This window comes from Myxocyprinus asiaticus, chromosome 10 (genome assembly GCF_019703515.2).
Source record: "Myxocyprinus asiaticus isolate MX2 ecotype Aquarium Trade chromosome 10, UBuf_Myxa_2, whole genome shotgun sequence".
In the NCBI taxonomy this organism is placed as follows: Eukaryota; Metazoa; Chordata; class Actinopteri; order Cypriniformes; family Catostomidae; genus Myxocyprinus; species Myxocyprinus asiaticus.
The window spans coordinates 48,696,890-48,713,503 of record NC_059353.1 but is presented as its reverse complement, the minus strand read 5'-3'; the positions used below and the strand labels follow the sequence as shown (position 1 = coordinate 48,713,503).

General features: G+C 37.0%; 1 protein-coding gene across 1 annotated transcript in view; it reads right to left on the bottom strand.

Annotated features, from left to right (window-relative positions):
- The window catches only part of LOC127447540 (RNA-binding motif, single-stranded-interacting protein 1-like), a 108,503-nt gene extending 98,292 nt beyond the window's left edge, over positions 1-10,211 (bottom strand). The window contains exon 1 of the mRNA XM_051709495.1: positions 10,014-10,211. Within this exon, the coding sequence (XP_051565455.1) occupies positions 10,014-10,082 (69 nt within the window). The 5' untranslated portion in view covers positions 10,083-10,211. The remainder of the gene's footprint in view (positions 1-10,013) is intronic.
- Between the last annotated feature and the right edge of the window lie 6,403 nt (positions 10,212-16,614).

Below are 16,614 nucleotides of genomic sequence, written 5' to 3'. Positions count from 1 at the left end.
ATAATGGATGCACCTATACAAAATTTGTGTGTCCATCGCGATATCTGATTATTAAGAACAAAATCTGCTGATACAGATAGTTTGGTAGTTCTGCTTATATTATGCTACCTTGTTTCAAATCACTGATAATTAATCACACAAGCACAAGTGGCAGGCTAATTGTCCGAAACGTTTTTCCACCCCCTCATTACAGGAACTTATTGGAAATTGTTTTTAAACGATATTGCAGAGAATTGCTTTTATCAACCGATACCAATGTTTAGCCTATATTTTGATTAGGGCTGTCAATGGATTAAAATATTTAATCAGATTAATTACATGGTATGCCAATTAATTGATCGAATTAATCGCAATTAATCGCATTTAATAAATATTTGCTGAGAAAGCCGCTCAAATAACAATAATTCAATATATAGTGATTAAACAATTATAAACAGTTATATTTAAATACTTATACATATATATATATATATATATATAAATAATATTATAACTGTTAATTAAAATGCATTACATTATTCTGGCACACAAGTGAAGCGTTAAAAAAGACAATACAAAAATGATTAATTGCGCTAATATTTTGAAGATGTTATTTTTTATATAATTAATCGCACTGAATTAACGTGTTAAATCAACAGCCCTAATTTTGATAATACAGCAAATTAAATACATTACAAATGAAAGCTACATTTCAAATTCTGACTGAATGAGCCACGTTCGAAGCCATTGTAAAATAGCGATATTTGCATACAGTATATTAATACAACTTAAAATATTAAGTTGTGATGTTGCTTGGAAAGCATAAACATCTCCTCCACGTTTCTTCGTTACTTTCAAATGTAAATGACATTAAGCAGTCCTGCCCACTGATAACTGTGCAGACAGTGTGTATGTATCTATCTATCTATATATATATATATATATATATATATATCCCCACTCAACAATCAACTATTTCCACAGCAAATCTATTTTTACACCATTTAGCATGAATAAATTATAAGTTAGTTTAGTTGCTTTCTGTTAAGCTACATTATTCCTAGTCCACTGCATGTGTTCTAAAGGAAATGCAGAAGAAATGTAATAGTTTTTTTTACTGTTTTACATATATTGTATAATTGCAGTATTCTGACACGACATAAACACAGCATTAGATGCGATGTTGCTTGGCAGCTACGAACAACTACCACTCAAACTGACAAATATCTTATGTATATGGATATATATGTTTTAGTTTTATTGTATTAATATATTTCTTTATTTCTTTTTAATTGTGCAGCACTTTGGGTCAACTTCTGTTGCATTTAAATGTGCTATATATACAAATTTTGACTTGACTACGATGGTAGGTATAAACGGTATCACAAAATCTCTACCGGTTTCTACATATATACAGCGTCACAATGCCCAGCCCTACTTGACAGAAAACCTATTTTTATATTCATATATTTACCTACTCATTTATTGAATAGCCTGTTTACACAAACTAACAAAGCCAGTCTATTAATACCCATTCAGTCCATGTGGCTCTCTTTGATCTTGTCAGTAAAGCAGAAGGGCCCTGTAGATTTCTTCGCCTGTGTTTGTGAAATGGGCCCTTGGCAGAGTGCTGTACCGCCGCGGTGGGTATTATTGTGTGCGGGTCCCTTATTTTACTCATGTCAAAAAGTTCCCAGAAAGCTATCATAAGAGAACAATTGGAATTCTTTTAGCTCGGCGCACACATAATGAGCATGCCGTGGCGCTGGTTAATTGTGTACATTCTGCTGCCAGGCAACTCTTCAGACTGTATTGTAAACATTGTATGGGGCTTTTTAAGGCCCTTCACAATGGCTTTGTTTGCAGGCACTGCGTGTAATGTCCAATGGCAGTTAATGCGCTAAAACCCACCCCTCGATCAAAGGCCCATGTTGACACAGCCAGCCCACCTACAAGCTAATGTTTCGCTTGGACAGACTTGAACCAGCCTGGAAACAAACTGGTGGTTTAATTCTTATTTATGTCATAAATTATGCATTTTTTTAACAATTATGCACGAGAAATGATGCAAAACCATGGCTCCATTGACTTTTAAATTTAACATGAATAAATCTGGTTATAGTTTAGTTGCTTTTCATAGTGCTACATAATTCCTAGTCCATTGCATGCATGCATGTATGCATTTAAAAGGAAATGTAGAAGTCATATATTACTATTACTGTAAAAAACTAAATCTGCATAAATTAAAGGAAGTAAAATGAAATACTACAATTATGTATACACACTTTACAATTTAAATAATATATAAATCAACAGTTATGATTGTGTATATGTTTTGCTTTATAGTGATGCAAATTTGCATTGTCATGTCAATCAATATAATATTGAAAAAAAAATTCAGCATAAAAATAGAATCATTTTTTAATTTTCTTCTGATTTTGGTGTGAAATAGGGCAAATAGTCAGGTTTTCTGAGATTCACCCTTTTGATGTACAATTAAACACTTAACCACATCCAAACATGCTCAAATTCAGTATGTACATCATTTTAGTTGTCCAAGTTTTACTTTAGACATCTGTAAACAGGACTAAGAGTAGAGCTCCTTATAAATGTGTTCTACCTCTCTGCCTTTCAAATAAAGATAAAAGCTGTTGGCTTCCAGCCTTGAGAGAAATCAAGCTTCCTTAATAATAAAAAAAAGGCTGTTCTGCCTCCCTTCCCTGTCAAGGCTTATCTTACAAAAGCATCTCAACTTTTCCAGTCGCCTACAAGGGCATGCATCCAAAAATAGCAAAGCAAAACAGCCACCAAGCAAAAAAGACCTAGAACTAGAAATGTAAGTCTAATCACACAAAAAAGAGATATCTAACTCTGCTTATGAAGAAAGAAAGTCACATGGGCCATGTTCACACTGTAGTCACCAACCTGGACCTGGAATCACGTTTCTTTACCTATGTTTTTGCTAAATGATTTTTACGCTGCTCATTGTACGTATCATGGCAGTTTCCTGGTGAAATGAACACTAGAGGCGCTACAACAACAAGGACTTTTATTAAAAGTCAGATTATCATTTCATGAACACTTACTTTTAACCCTGTTCCTCACACAATGCTATCTTAAGACTAGTGGTCAACCGATATCGGTTTTTCAATGGCCGATACCGATATCTAAAGCAGGATGGCCGATGACAGACATAACTGCCGATATACATAATAGAATTAAACATCAGCAAATCAGATGCACACAACAGTTCTAAAGAGAAACAAACACTTATTTTATACAGTATTTGCCGATACCGATATCTACAGAGCAGGATGGCCGACGACTGATATAACTGCAGACAGCGTGGTCACGGTTCCAAAATTTCAGTAGTCGGTACCGATACCAGTGAAATTTCACGGTTCTCGATACCAATTTCAGTACCACAGCATAAATACCGTATGCTAATATGACAATGTGCTATTGAACACACCCGTTTATCCTATTTAAAAAATGACATTTCAATGTAAATAATATATTTAAAGAAATGCGTGTTTCCTTCAAGTGTTTCTCAATCAAGAATGCATTGCAAGGGGGGCCTGGGTAGCTCAGTGGTAAAATATGCTGGCTACCACCCCTGGAGTTCGCTAGTTCGCTAGTTCAAATCCCAGGGTGTGCTGAGTGACTCCAGCCAGGTCTCCTAAGCAACCAAATTGGCCCGGTTGCTAGGGAGGGTAGAGTCACATGGGGTAACCTCCTCGTGGTCGCTATAATGTGGTTTGTTCTCGGTGGGGCGCATGGTGAATTGAGCGTGGTTGCCGTGGTGGATGGCGTGAAGCCTCCACACGCCCTATGTCTCCGTGGCAACATGCTCAACAAGCCACGTGATAAGATGCGCGGGTTGACTGTCTCAGCCACGGAGGCAACTGGGATTCGTCCTCCACCACCCAGACTGAAGCGAATCACTATGCGACCACGAGGACTTAGTACACATTGGGAATCGGGCATTCCAAATTGGGAGAAAAAGGGGAAAAAATCCCCCCCCCCCCAAAAAAAAAAAAAAAAGAATGCATTGCAAGTGTTTTTAAGTAGCACCCTACTGAAATCTGTTTTATTCTTTACCAAATCACGTTTTCCTTTTTGTCATTATTATTATTATTATTATCCAGAACTCCATGTTTTAGAGTTAAATTTAATTCCATCATCAAAATGGTGACTAATCAATTCATGCTTAAAACATTTATCAAGTGATAAAATATAAATATAACTTTTCAACATGACATTGTTGCATTTTTTTTTGCCAAACTTTTATTCAACAGCAGTCTTGCTTGTGATATATTGCTTCATTATTATTATTATTATCATCATCATTACAGTGAATATGACATTTTACTATACATTTGTAATATATTTCTGTCACAGTTTCTTCCATTTCAGGGCTCTAGCTTATATTTTGAAACGTGCTTTTATTATGACGTATTCTTTGCCTGAAGCTTCACTTTCCAGATAAACAGATCTCGACACAGACTTTTAAGTCACGTCTGAAATCTCATCTCTTTACACTGGCCTTTGAGTCTGACAAATTAAATGTAGGACACAGTTTTGGGGTATTTTGTGTTTTAGATTACTGGTGTTTGTGTATGTGGTAATTTTGAAATGTTATGTAATAAATTGTATTACTGTGCAGCACTTTAGTCAACTCTGTTGTTTTAGATGCTATATAAATAAAGTTGAGTTCATATTAAAGCGCAAATGCTGTGATTTAGTTACATATATAGTTTACATGTGCTACGTGTTTCACAGTAGATTAGTGCTCTGCTCTGTCATCTGATACAATGTGAATGATTCTCAATATGTTTGAGCGGTCAGATTTATGCATTTATTCAAAGTACACAGATCTTCCACACTAAGATTGCAGACTTTAGCAGTTTAATCATTCACACCAGGGACATGTCACGATTTTAATTTGATTAATTGTCCATTTCAGTGTAAGGAGTAACTGAGCATGCGCTCAAAATGTCATGTGTCAGTAATACTGCATGCTGGTACCCGATTGAGTCGGTGCTCGGTACAACCTGTACTGCAGAAACACTGGTATTGTTACATCTTTTTTATTTTAGTATCGACTTGGTACCGAAGTACCGGTACTTTTGACAACACTAACTGCCGTTATACATAATACAATTTAACAACAGCAAATCAGATGTACACAACATTTCTAAAGTGAAACGAACACTTATTTTTATACAATATTTGCTAAAATTCATAAATAATAATAAAAAAAAACCTTAAACACAATTTTTTTTAAATCCATTGAAAAATCTATTGGTAAAGACACAAGGGAAAGTTAGCACTTTATCTGCCAAGTGTTTACAGTTATCAGTCGATGCCGATAATCGCAAAATGGCCAAATATCGGCCGATTAATCGGCCTGGCTGATATATCAGTCCATCACTACTTCAAACATTAAAACACTTTTTCTCCCAATTTGGAATGCCCAATTCACAAAGTCCTCGTGGTGGCGTAGTGATTCGCCTCAATCCGGATGGTGAAGGATGAATCCCAGTTGCATCCGCGTCTGAGATCGTCAACCTGTGCATCTTATCACGTTGAGCATGTTGCCATGGAGACATAGCGGGTGTGGAGGCTTCATGCCATCCACCGTGGCAACCACGCTCAACTCACCACGTGCCCCACCAAGAATGAACCACATTATAGTGATCACGAGGAGGTTACCCCATGTGACTCTACCCTCCCTTGCAACTGGGCCAATTTGGTTGCTTAGGAGACCTGGCTGGAGTCACTCAGCATGCCCTGGGATTCAAACTAGCGAACAACGAACTCCAGGGGTGGTAGCCAGCGTCTTTACCATTGAGCTACCCAGGCCCCCCCTAAAACAATTTTACTATAGCGCATGACTTGTAAAGCGACACATTTTAAAGTTTTCATTACATAACCAATTACATTTACAAGCCATTTGAACTGCACAGTAGCTCAACTGATAGAGCGTTGCTCTTGTGATGCAAAGGACCGGGAAACGAGTCCTGAAGAACACACGAGTCGACACGTGAACCGAAAGAGTCATAGAAGCACCACAAAATGATGTTGTTGTTTTTCATCTCACATTTGCTTTTTCTGACACTATCGATTAGGTTTAGGTTTAAGGTTTACAGTAGGGAGGTAGGTTTTGTTGATTTAAAACTCGGTAGAGCATAAAAACCTCGTGTTTGGGAGAACATTTCACTTGCTTTTAGCGCTACACAGTGGACATTTCACCTCGGAACTGCCGCGATGCATGTAAGGAGCCACATAATATCATTTTGCAATAATGTCACTACAGTCACGGAATTGTCATAAGTGCACACACAGTTAAACTGTTTGCATCATGTTTCTTGTTTACAGCCACAAAATGTTGCTATGGTTGTTTTCAGGAGTGATTTCTGTATTCCAACACATTCAGAACGATAATTTAGGAGATTAACTCCTGCATTTAAACACAGTTATCACTCCCAAAACTTTACACTGTATACGTGGCCATGAACTGGACTAAAATGAAGTCAGTTTATTCTGGCCATTTCATTGTGGTGTGACAGTTTATGAACTCTAACCCTGTTTAGCTGTAAGTATGGTTGTGTTTGGAGTTTCAGGACACTTTTGTATACACTGCTGGACCCACATAAAGTCAATACGCAGTACAACAATGCTCCTCCTGCATCGAACCGTTCTTCCCTGATTAATGTTCATTATGGATAGTTCACCCAAAACTTACAGTTCTTTCATCAATTACTAATGTGGTTTACAAACCTTTATGACTTTCCTTCCTCCGTTGAACACAAAAATCTTAGGATTCTCAGTCACTGGGATAGTAAACCCAAAAATGTAAAATCTGTCACTGTTTTCTTTCATTGCATGGAAAAAGGATGGAATGAAAGTGAATGGAGACTGAGGGTAATTTTTGGGTTAACTATCCATTTATGAAAAGTAAAATATGATGCCTTGCTGAAGACCAGTTCCAATAGAGCTGTTTCTCACTCAAAGTGATTGCATTGCTACAGAAGACATACATTTAACCACTGGAGTCTTTTGGAATACTTTTATGCCACTTTTATCTACTTTTTGGACCTCCAGATTTCTGGTCACCATTCGCTTGCAATGTATGGACCTACACAGCTGAGATATTCTTCTAAAAATCTTTGTTTGTGTTCAGCAGAAGAAAGAAAGTCATACACATCTGGGATGGCATGAGGGTGAGTAAATGATGAGAGAATTTTCATTTTTGGCTGAACTATCCCTTTAAGAGTAAAATATTTTAAGATACTTGGACATTTTGTTCTACAACATAAATTACACACAGTCATACCTCAAACATGAATTCTGAAGCTGACGTGTATTTTGAAAATGTATGCTGCTAGTCCTTATATAGCAACTTGAATTCTGAGGAATCTTCACACAGCTTTTTTCCTTACAACAGCAGTTCATAGTGACCACGACTTTTAAGCTCCAAAAAGGACCGTATGACTCATGCACTATGTGTTAAGAGCATTGTGTGACGAACAGATTAAATTTAAGCTGTTATTCACTGAAAATCTCCACTGTCACTTTTAAATTAACTGCGTACGGCACCTGTAACGATGCTGGCAGTACTGGCAATGACAATGATGAAGACAATGACGAAGTGTAGAGAGAACCCAAGTGCAGTTTATTTACAAACGTGATAATCCAAAAAATCCTAACTATAAACGTGAAAGAAAACATAAAACATGAACATGGACTTGACTATGGCTTGACTTGACTACAAAGTTACATTCAGTACTTGACAAAGGACAATGGAAAACATGAGGGCTTAAATACAAGACATGGGAGAACATAAACCAATGTACAAACAGAACTCTAACAAGATAATTAAACAATAAACCAATGAAAACATGACACATGAACATGGAGGGAAAACAGGAATCACATGACAAGGGAAACAGGAACTAAACATTTCAAAATAAAAGACATGAATCAACAAAATACATGACAGCACCTGACATCATTGAGCGTTATTAGTTTTTTGTGTCGCGTGATCAAATATTACGGATGTCAAACCTGAAGCCTGGCATCATATTTTCAGAGGGAAAGATTATTAGTGAATAATGACTTAAATTTTGGTCATTCCTTATATAAAAATACAAATATCGTAGCACATGAGTACTACTTTTATTGTGTCTTTCTGTCTTTTTTGAAGACTGACAGTTGTGGTCACTATGAATTGACATTGTATGGAAAAGAGCAGCGCAAAGATTCTTTAAAACTGTCTACTTTTGTGTTCCAATGAAAAATAACGGCATATGGGTTTGGAACAAAATGAGAGTGAGTAAATGATGCCAGAATTTTTATATAAACTAACCCTTTCAAATATACATGAAATAAAGTTTTTGGAAAACCCCATGTTTTATAAAATGCCTAAATTGGATAACACACATTAAAATCCTAATTTCTGATTTGCACTGACTCAATACTAAAGAATGTCTATCAATAAACAGCCTGATTTCTGTGGCTTTTTGCTAACACATTAACAGTGTTGGATGTAATGCATTACTAAGTAATTAATTACTGTAACTAAATTACTTTTTCATTGATAAAAGTAAAGTAAGGGATTACTCTTAATTTTTCAGCAATTTACTGACAGTTACTTTTGATGTAATTGCGTTAAATATTGTATAGAGCAAATTCTATATAAAACAATAGTGAATTTAAAATTAAAATTTAACATCTAATGTTAAAATATATGTATTCATAAAGTTCATAAATAATTGTATATGATTTATTCGAAAGAATTAACCCATGTACGTCCATAAACCAGCATCAGTCCTGATCATAACTACCAAATATTCATTCCATATTCAGGATTTTAACCCTTTAAATGCCAGCATGTTTACATAATGCCACTATTGTTTTTTACACACAAACACACACACACACAAATTTCTCAAAACACACATACAAAACACACTCTGACATCCATACCAACACACCCACACAATTTTAGCTGCATCATTTATTCAATTGGCCTGCAGTGCTCCATAATACAGCAAACAGAAAATAGGGAAAAAGCATGTATTTGCTCCATAGGCTAAACACGAGTAAAATGGCGCCATCTGGTGGAAAATTGTAAATGTAAATTTTGAAGCCTGGGCTCCGGAATGAAAGCATAATATCATAGAATTCATGATTTTATGCTTTAATGGCACTGGGATCATATATTGCAGTTGTAATGGGTTTTGATGGGGACATTTTTGTCCTGAAGGTCCTGAGTGTAACTATTTTGTGTTCACAGTGTATTATAGATGTATTATAGGAACTAAGGCTGAAATGTCAAAATCCCCCCCCCCCAAAAAAACCACCTTTGGCAAAATGTATGCCATTGGCATTAACATAGCCAAAATGATTGTAAAAACCAAAATGAAAAAGACAAAAATGTCCCGAAGGTCGCACAAGGGTTAAAAGAACAGTTTCATGCCCATCCTTGTGTTTTTCATGTGGTCGAGTTTGATAAGGGATTTACAAAGTAGTAATAAGTAATGCAATTACTTTTCAAACAAAGTAATTAATACAGTAATCTAATTACACTGCAGAAGATGTAATTAGTAGGCCTAGTTAGTAATGAATTACTTTTTTCGATCACAAACACACAGTTGTGCTGAAGTTCACAGAGCTTTTTGTCAGCCAGAACATATGATGTCATGTCAGAGGAATTCACGATGGCTGAGCGACAAAAAAATAAATAAAACAAAAAATAGTAATTATTATTATAACGCCATAAAACCGACATCCACAGAGTTTAAAACAACACTGTATATAAAGCAGCAACGATTACGATACATATAGGTTTGTATATTTATATTTTACATAAAAAAAATTTAAAAAAGCTATTAAAATATCCGCCCGAAAATCCCATCAGGAACAAACTTATAGCAGCGATTGCCTCTATAAATAACGTAAAATGTGGATTAAATAAGCAACACGGCAGCCTAATCTTTAGATAGCGATATAAAACTGATTTCTCGTACCTTGGTTTGCAGGTAAGGGGGGTAGTAATAGGTATATTGGGGGTACATCTGCCTCCAAACCTTGCCCATGAAGATTAGCTGTAAATTTAGACGTGAAATATCACTCCAGTCCGACACTGACACTTTACTTTCCTTTCGGAGCTCTCGCCCAGATCTGCGCCCGAATCACGGAGAAAAACCCACGCCTACCTCTGCGGTCGACGTCCAGACGCTGCCCGGCACTGACGGACTGGTGGGCGGAGGCGCTGCAGTTGCAGTGGAGCTCCGGTGCATTTAAACTCAAATCTGGTGACATGAAACTCGGGAAGTCTTGTTCATAAACTAGTGAATCAACTGAATACTCAATAGTGTACTCATTCTAAAGCAAAAGGCTAAGGATAGATAGATAGATAGATAGATATGGGACAACGGGGCTAGTTGTCACACAGTGAATATTGTGAATATTTCTCGGGGCGGGTTTATTTTTGAAAGTCAAATTTTGTGCATACCTAAAAAGGCATACCTTTAAGTCTTATATTAATAATAATAATAATCATAATAATAATTTGTAAAAAATGCTATTGAACATTTGCACCTATTTTACCCTGGAAATAAGAGATAAAGTTTATAGGACACATTTATTATCCTATTCTTTACAGAAAAATTTAAACAGAAAAAGATTATGAAATACAGGATGACGTGATTCATTAAACAGCTAAATAAAATAAAAATAAATATTAAGATTTTTAGATGAACGCATTTCAGTTGCACAATAAAATTCAATTAAATGGAGTAATATTTAATAGAATAAAATAAGAAACTATTTAAAGTTGTATTAATTTAAATTTGTTAATGATTGCACAATTCAGTTTGATGGAATACTTTTAAGAAATCCAAATATGTACATTTTAAAATAATGTTTTTGAGTGTTTTTTTTTATTTTCTTTTTGCAGCTACATTATAACAGCTATCAGTCTTTTTTGGATAAGCCTCTATCAACTTTGCACAGTGTGATGGAGCAATATTAGCCCATTCCTCCTTGCAAAATTGCTCAAACTGTACCAAGTTAATTGGGGATTGGCGATGGACAGCAATTTTGAGGTGTCTCCACAGATCTGAGGTCAGGAATCTGACTGTAAATTACATGTGATGCATGTCTTATTTTACAGGTTTCAATATATCTTTACCACTTACCAATATACTTTTATCACTTAATAGTTTTTTAAATTATTATTCTTTGTGGAGGGCCATGATGTTTAATGAATCGCTTTGTATTTCACAATCGTTTTCCATATATAAAATAGGCCAATACATTTTTTGAGTGCATGTGATAACTTGTCCCAATAAAACTGGGACTTTAATTTCATGTGGAATAATTTTATTTTAGAAAATAAAACAATAATTTCACTTAATAATAAAACAACACTTATTCCACATAACTTTTTGATTTTGATCTCTTGTGAAAAGAAATATATCTAAATATTTCAACCCTCAGAGATGGAGTGTAGCAGAACTGCTTATTTAAAGCAATTAAGCAGTACCTGTTTACACAGAACAGTTGCTGACACTTTGAACTGTATTACAACAGCAGGTCTGGTGGAGAAGAAATCGGGTCCCACTTTATATAAGTTGTTTTTAACTACTATGTACTAACATTAAAATACATACAATACAATGTTTGCATGGTGTATATACATGTTGTTCTGCAAAATTACCACAAGATTCACATTTGTTGCTACTGAGATTGAGGTACGGGTAGGTTTAGGGGTAGAGTTAGGGTTTAGATTAGGGTTAGGGTTTAGGGTAAGGGGTTAGGGTTAGGCTAACCCCAACTGATGCAATTAAATGCAGGTCCTTTAACTGTAAATACAATTCAACAACACATATGTGAATGTGAAAAAATATTTTTGAGGCCTCTACTTTGGAGTCCATCCAGCTGCTCATGCGAGTGATGCTTCCTGCTTAGTTTCAGGAGACAGGAAGCATCACGTATGTCTAAGCACCCTGTGAAGAAGGCCTGGACTGAAGCCATGAGAGAGTGAAAAAGTGCAAGCACACATTAAAGATCTTAATTCCCTTAATCTAGACAACAGATGAGAGAGAGAGAGAGAGAGAGAGAGAGGACAAAATAACAAAAGATATAGTCATGTAATTAAGCACACTGTACGCCTGGAAATGAACTGTTCAATGAACAGCTGGCACTTTACAGTTTTGAATGCCACCATTGTCTCAAATGTTTTTATTAATCTCCTAAATGGCACACTGACCCTCTGATGTATACTGCACGCATAAAATGAAAGGGTTGGCTGAAATCGGCAGTTCCAATCTGATTGGCTGCAACACAACTTCTGGGAGTCAGAGGGTAAGTTAGTCAGCCTGGAAACAAAGTCATGTTTATAAGGTACCCAACTGATATCAATGAGGTTTTTAATTTTTTTGAGAAAGAACTAATAACTGGATTTGACAAAGCTTGCCAGGTTTGTGGTACAAAATCTTTGAAAGATATTTCGAGGTTTGTTTGAAGCACTTAGTTGCAAATAAACTATAGAAAAACGTTATATTCTGCCTTGTGTTTGAGTTTATCTATGACATAATCAGGACATATTACATTTGGAAGAACTGAAATTCTGATCACAAAGTCTACTTTGTATCACTTTGTTATACTTATTAGATATGCACCCATCATCTGTAACTCTACCCTTTGTATGTGTGTTCATAAGCAGTAATTACACAATGAGATGCCATGTTGCCTTGGATGTAGCGTGGGAAGGGCCTCTTCAGGTGACCTCTGGTCTGTTCATGTCTGTCATGCCCAATTCATTACCTGCTGCTCCTCTATCCTGATACACACTTCCAGATGGAGCTGTGTGACATGTCATCTATCAAAAGAAACACTCTTTCCAGGGGTTAAAACAGAACACACACACACAGTCATAAACACTAATTTGTAGTATATTCGGTAAAAAAAAAAAAAAAAAAATGCTAATCTTGTTTTTACCCATCAGGAATTGATTAAATCGTGAAAAGTGTCCGTTTCATACCAGAATGGAGACAGATGATTGGATGGGAGAGTTTGGAAAGCAAGAGGGATTCGTGATGTCATCCAAAAAGGAAAGCTGTTTCAGAGGCGGAGCAAGTTATTACATTCGATGAAAGATTATTGACTTTGTAATAACGTGAGCTTGTTAATCGTCCAAGAACGTGTGCTTAGAAAGTAACTCGATTTTAGTTTCAGGTTGACTAAGTATTTAAGGTATAATTCACACAAAATGAAAATTATCTCATCATGTACTCACCCTCATGTCATCCCAGATGTGAATGACTTTCTTTCTTCTGCTCAACACAAATTAAGATTTTTAGAAGAATATCTCAGCTCTGTAGGTCCATACAATGCAAGTGAATGGTGACCAGAACTTTGAGGCTCCAAGAGCACATAAAGGCAGCATAAAAGTAATCCATAGTACTCCAGTGGTTTAATCCATGTCTTCAGAAGTGTTATGATAGGTGCGGGTGAGAAACAGATCAATATTTAAGTTCTATTTTTACTATAAATCTTCACTTTCACTTGCATGTTCTTTTTCTTTTGTTTTTGGTGATTAGCATTCTTCGTGCATATCACCACCTGCTGGGCAGGGAGGAGAATTTATAGTAAAAAATGACTTTAATATTCATCTGTTTCTCAGCCACACCTATCATATCACTTCTGAAGACATAGATTTACCCACTTCAGTCTTATGGCTTACTTTTATGCTGCCTTTATATGCTTTTTGGAACTTCAAAGTTCCGGACACTGTTGGCTTGCATTGTATAGACCTACAAACCTGAGATATTCTTCTAAAAGTCTTCGTTTTTGTTGAGCAGAAAAACAAAAGTCATACACATCTGAGATGGCATGAGGGTGAGTAAATGGGGAAATACAAATAGACACAAAAGAGACAGTTGTTAATGTGGATAGCGTATCTCAGATCATTTGCTCTGGGAAGAATTTGATGAGAAATGTTATTAAAATCTCTGACTTTTGATTGCAGAGCACATTTTGAGACATTTATTAGATCTTTAGAGGATTACGGGAGGTTTTTATTGTTTCCATTTGTTCTCAATTTAAACTCACTGCTGTAGAAGAAACAAATGAGATATTAAAGAGATCTCATTTGTGATTTTTCTATACTTTTTCCAGCTTTTTATCCATTAAATGATTTGTGGACAGTGTTTATGTACAGAACATTGATGTAGAAAATAAAGGTATATGCTGCGACATATTAAGTGTCAAAGTTCACATAAAGTAACGCGTCAGTGAACGCATGTAGTTTTGAGGACTTTCCATTCTGCTGATTTGTGTTTTGTGTTGTCATGGCATTCTTCACAGGTCTCATTCTGTAGCTTGTTTTTCTCTCTTGTCCATCAACTCAGTGACCTTTCTGATGAGCAAGCCTATTGGTCAGCCTGCTCCATAGACCACACCCCCAGGTAGTTTAGAAAACAGCAGCAACATTTTCTAACAATAGAACAATGTCAATAACGTTTTAACAATCTGTGCACACAGTTAAGATTTGGGTGATTACTCTTAAGAAGAAAAATCCCCAACCGAAGGACAGACTGTTATCTTGAGTTTAACTTTCACAAAAATGACTCTTTGTGTGGAAAATGGCTTAACAAACCAGACCACCGTTGCAGTCATTACAGTATGTAGCAATTTTTTCAAAGTACACAATTGTTTCAAACAGAACTGTTTCCAATCACTTCCCCATCCTCCAATGGTCAAACAGATAGTCCCGCCCTAAACTTACATCATATGTTGAGCCAGTGTTGCTGTGTCACACTGGTTGGGATGCTCAGACTTACAGAATAATATTTCGATTGCACCACTGAGCTACAGTTCTTACATATTTAGGGTAAATCAACCTAATAATGGTTTACTTATAGTTATATATGCATATAAAACTGGGATATGATAAAGTGTTTTAAAATCGAAAAAGTTGTACACTTCACCTTTAAATCTCTTTGGATACAAAGCCTCAGCTACATTACAAATAACAGAATAATTATGGTGACTGTAGCTAATTATGTTTTCTTCTCAAATTTCTTTTCTGTCAATCACTGATGTGAGCATTGCTTTAAAGCATGTTGGCACAGAATGCACTATCATGGCACCAAGAAGTGAAACTTCTGAGCAATATGATGTTAGTTGCGTGAGTCATTTAGAGAAATAGAGTTTAAAATCGGAGCCAAATGAGCCAGTTCCCGAAATATTTTTGTTCTCTTGGCATTCTTGCATGTTCACCCAAAAAGAATTTAATGTTATTTTCCCTAATACATGAGATCAAATGATTGAGAACTGGTCTTAAATTATGTAAACAAAGACTTTTTGATTAAAGGTGTTTGTGACGAGGAGGAGGGTGGGGCCGGGCCGTGACTACGCACGCCCGGCCCCCAGTTGGGCTAATCAGCCGAGGAGAGGGATAAGTGCAGCGGAACGTGGCAGTTCAGGAGAGAGAGCCGCATGCAGCTGCCATGTGTGTGTTTGTGTTGTGTGTCTTTTTGTTTAAATTAAATATTATTTTGACTGTTCAGCCGGTTCCCGCCTCCTCCTTTCCCCATTTGAACCTTATTACATTGGTGCCGAAACCCGGGAAGGAGGAGGGATGCGCTATATTGGAGTCCTCGCCACTGCCATCCACCCAAAGGAGCAGCCACGGCCATCCGCCGGGGGACGAAGGAGTTGCTGCTGGCCGTCTGGACGCGGAGAAACGGCCGCTATCCGCGAGGGGAGGAGGGGCTCGCTGCCGGCCACCTGGAGCGGTGGAGATCCCTACCGGCCGCCAAAACGCGGAGGGGCATTCTATCCACCAGGGGTCGGAGGACTGGCTCCGGTCCGCCCGGGGAGGAGCGGCTGTCGTCCGCCAGAGGGTGGAGGAGTGATCGAGGACCAGGCGACGGCATGTCAGGGAAACCAGAGAAGGCTCATTTTAAGTGATATGATCACATTGAGTGAGGAACAGACCAAAATTTGAGTCTTAATTCACTGACAATCTTCCTCTTCGCCAATTCGAACCCTTACAAAAATCGAGAGTTCTTGGCGAATTTGCGGCAAACTTGCGGCAAATTGTCCATTGTTGCCAAAGGTTTGCTGCAGGTTCACCACAACCGGTGAAGAGCTACAAACTTCTGGCAAACATTTGTAGGGAATCACAAGCTCATTTGCATGTGAAAATAACGAGTGGCAAATTTGCGGTAAGTTTGCCAGAACTCTAGATTTTTTTGTAAGGGAATCTGGCATGAACGCGACAACTTCTTTGTTTACATAAGCGCAGCACAGTCGCAAACCTGACTTTATTTAAGGAGGAAAAGGTGGACGATGTCTTCCGCACCCTCGTACAATACCTGTGGGGTATAAATTAAATGTTCTAAAACTTTTGGTTTTTTAACAGAGCGGCACTTTTGCCTCTGCATCCTTGCGACGCAAAGATCCATATCAATGGAATCACCTTGCTCTCTGGTGGCGCACAAACATTAGTGTGTAGCTGTCCTTAAAGTGCAGCACAATGTTGTATCTCATTTCATATGCAAAGTGGGTGTTTATATAGAAGACTTAAAGGCACAGTAACAAAAAAACGGCCCATTT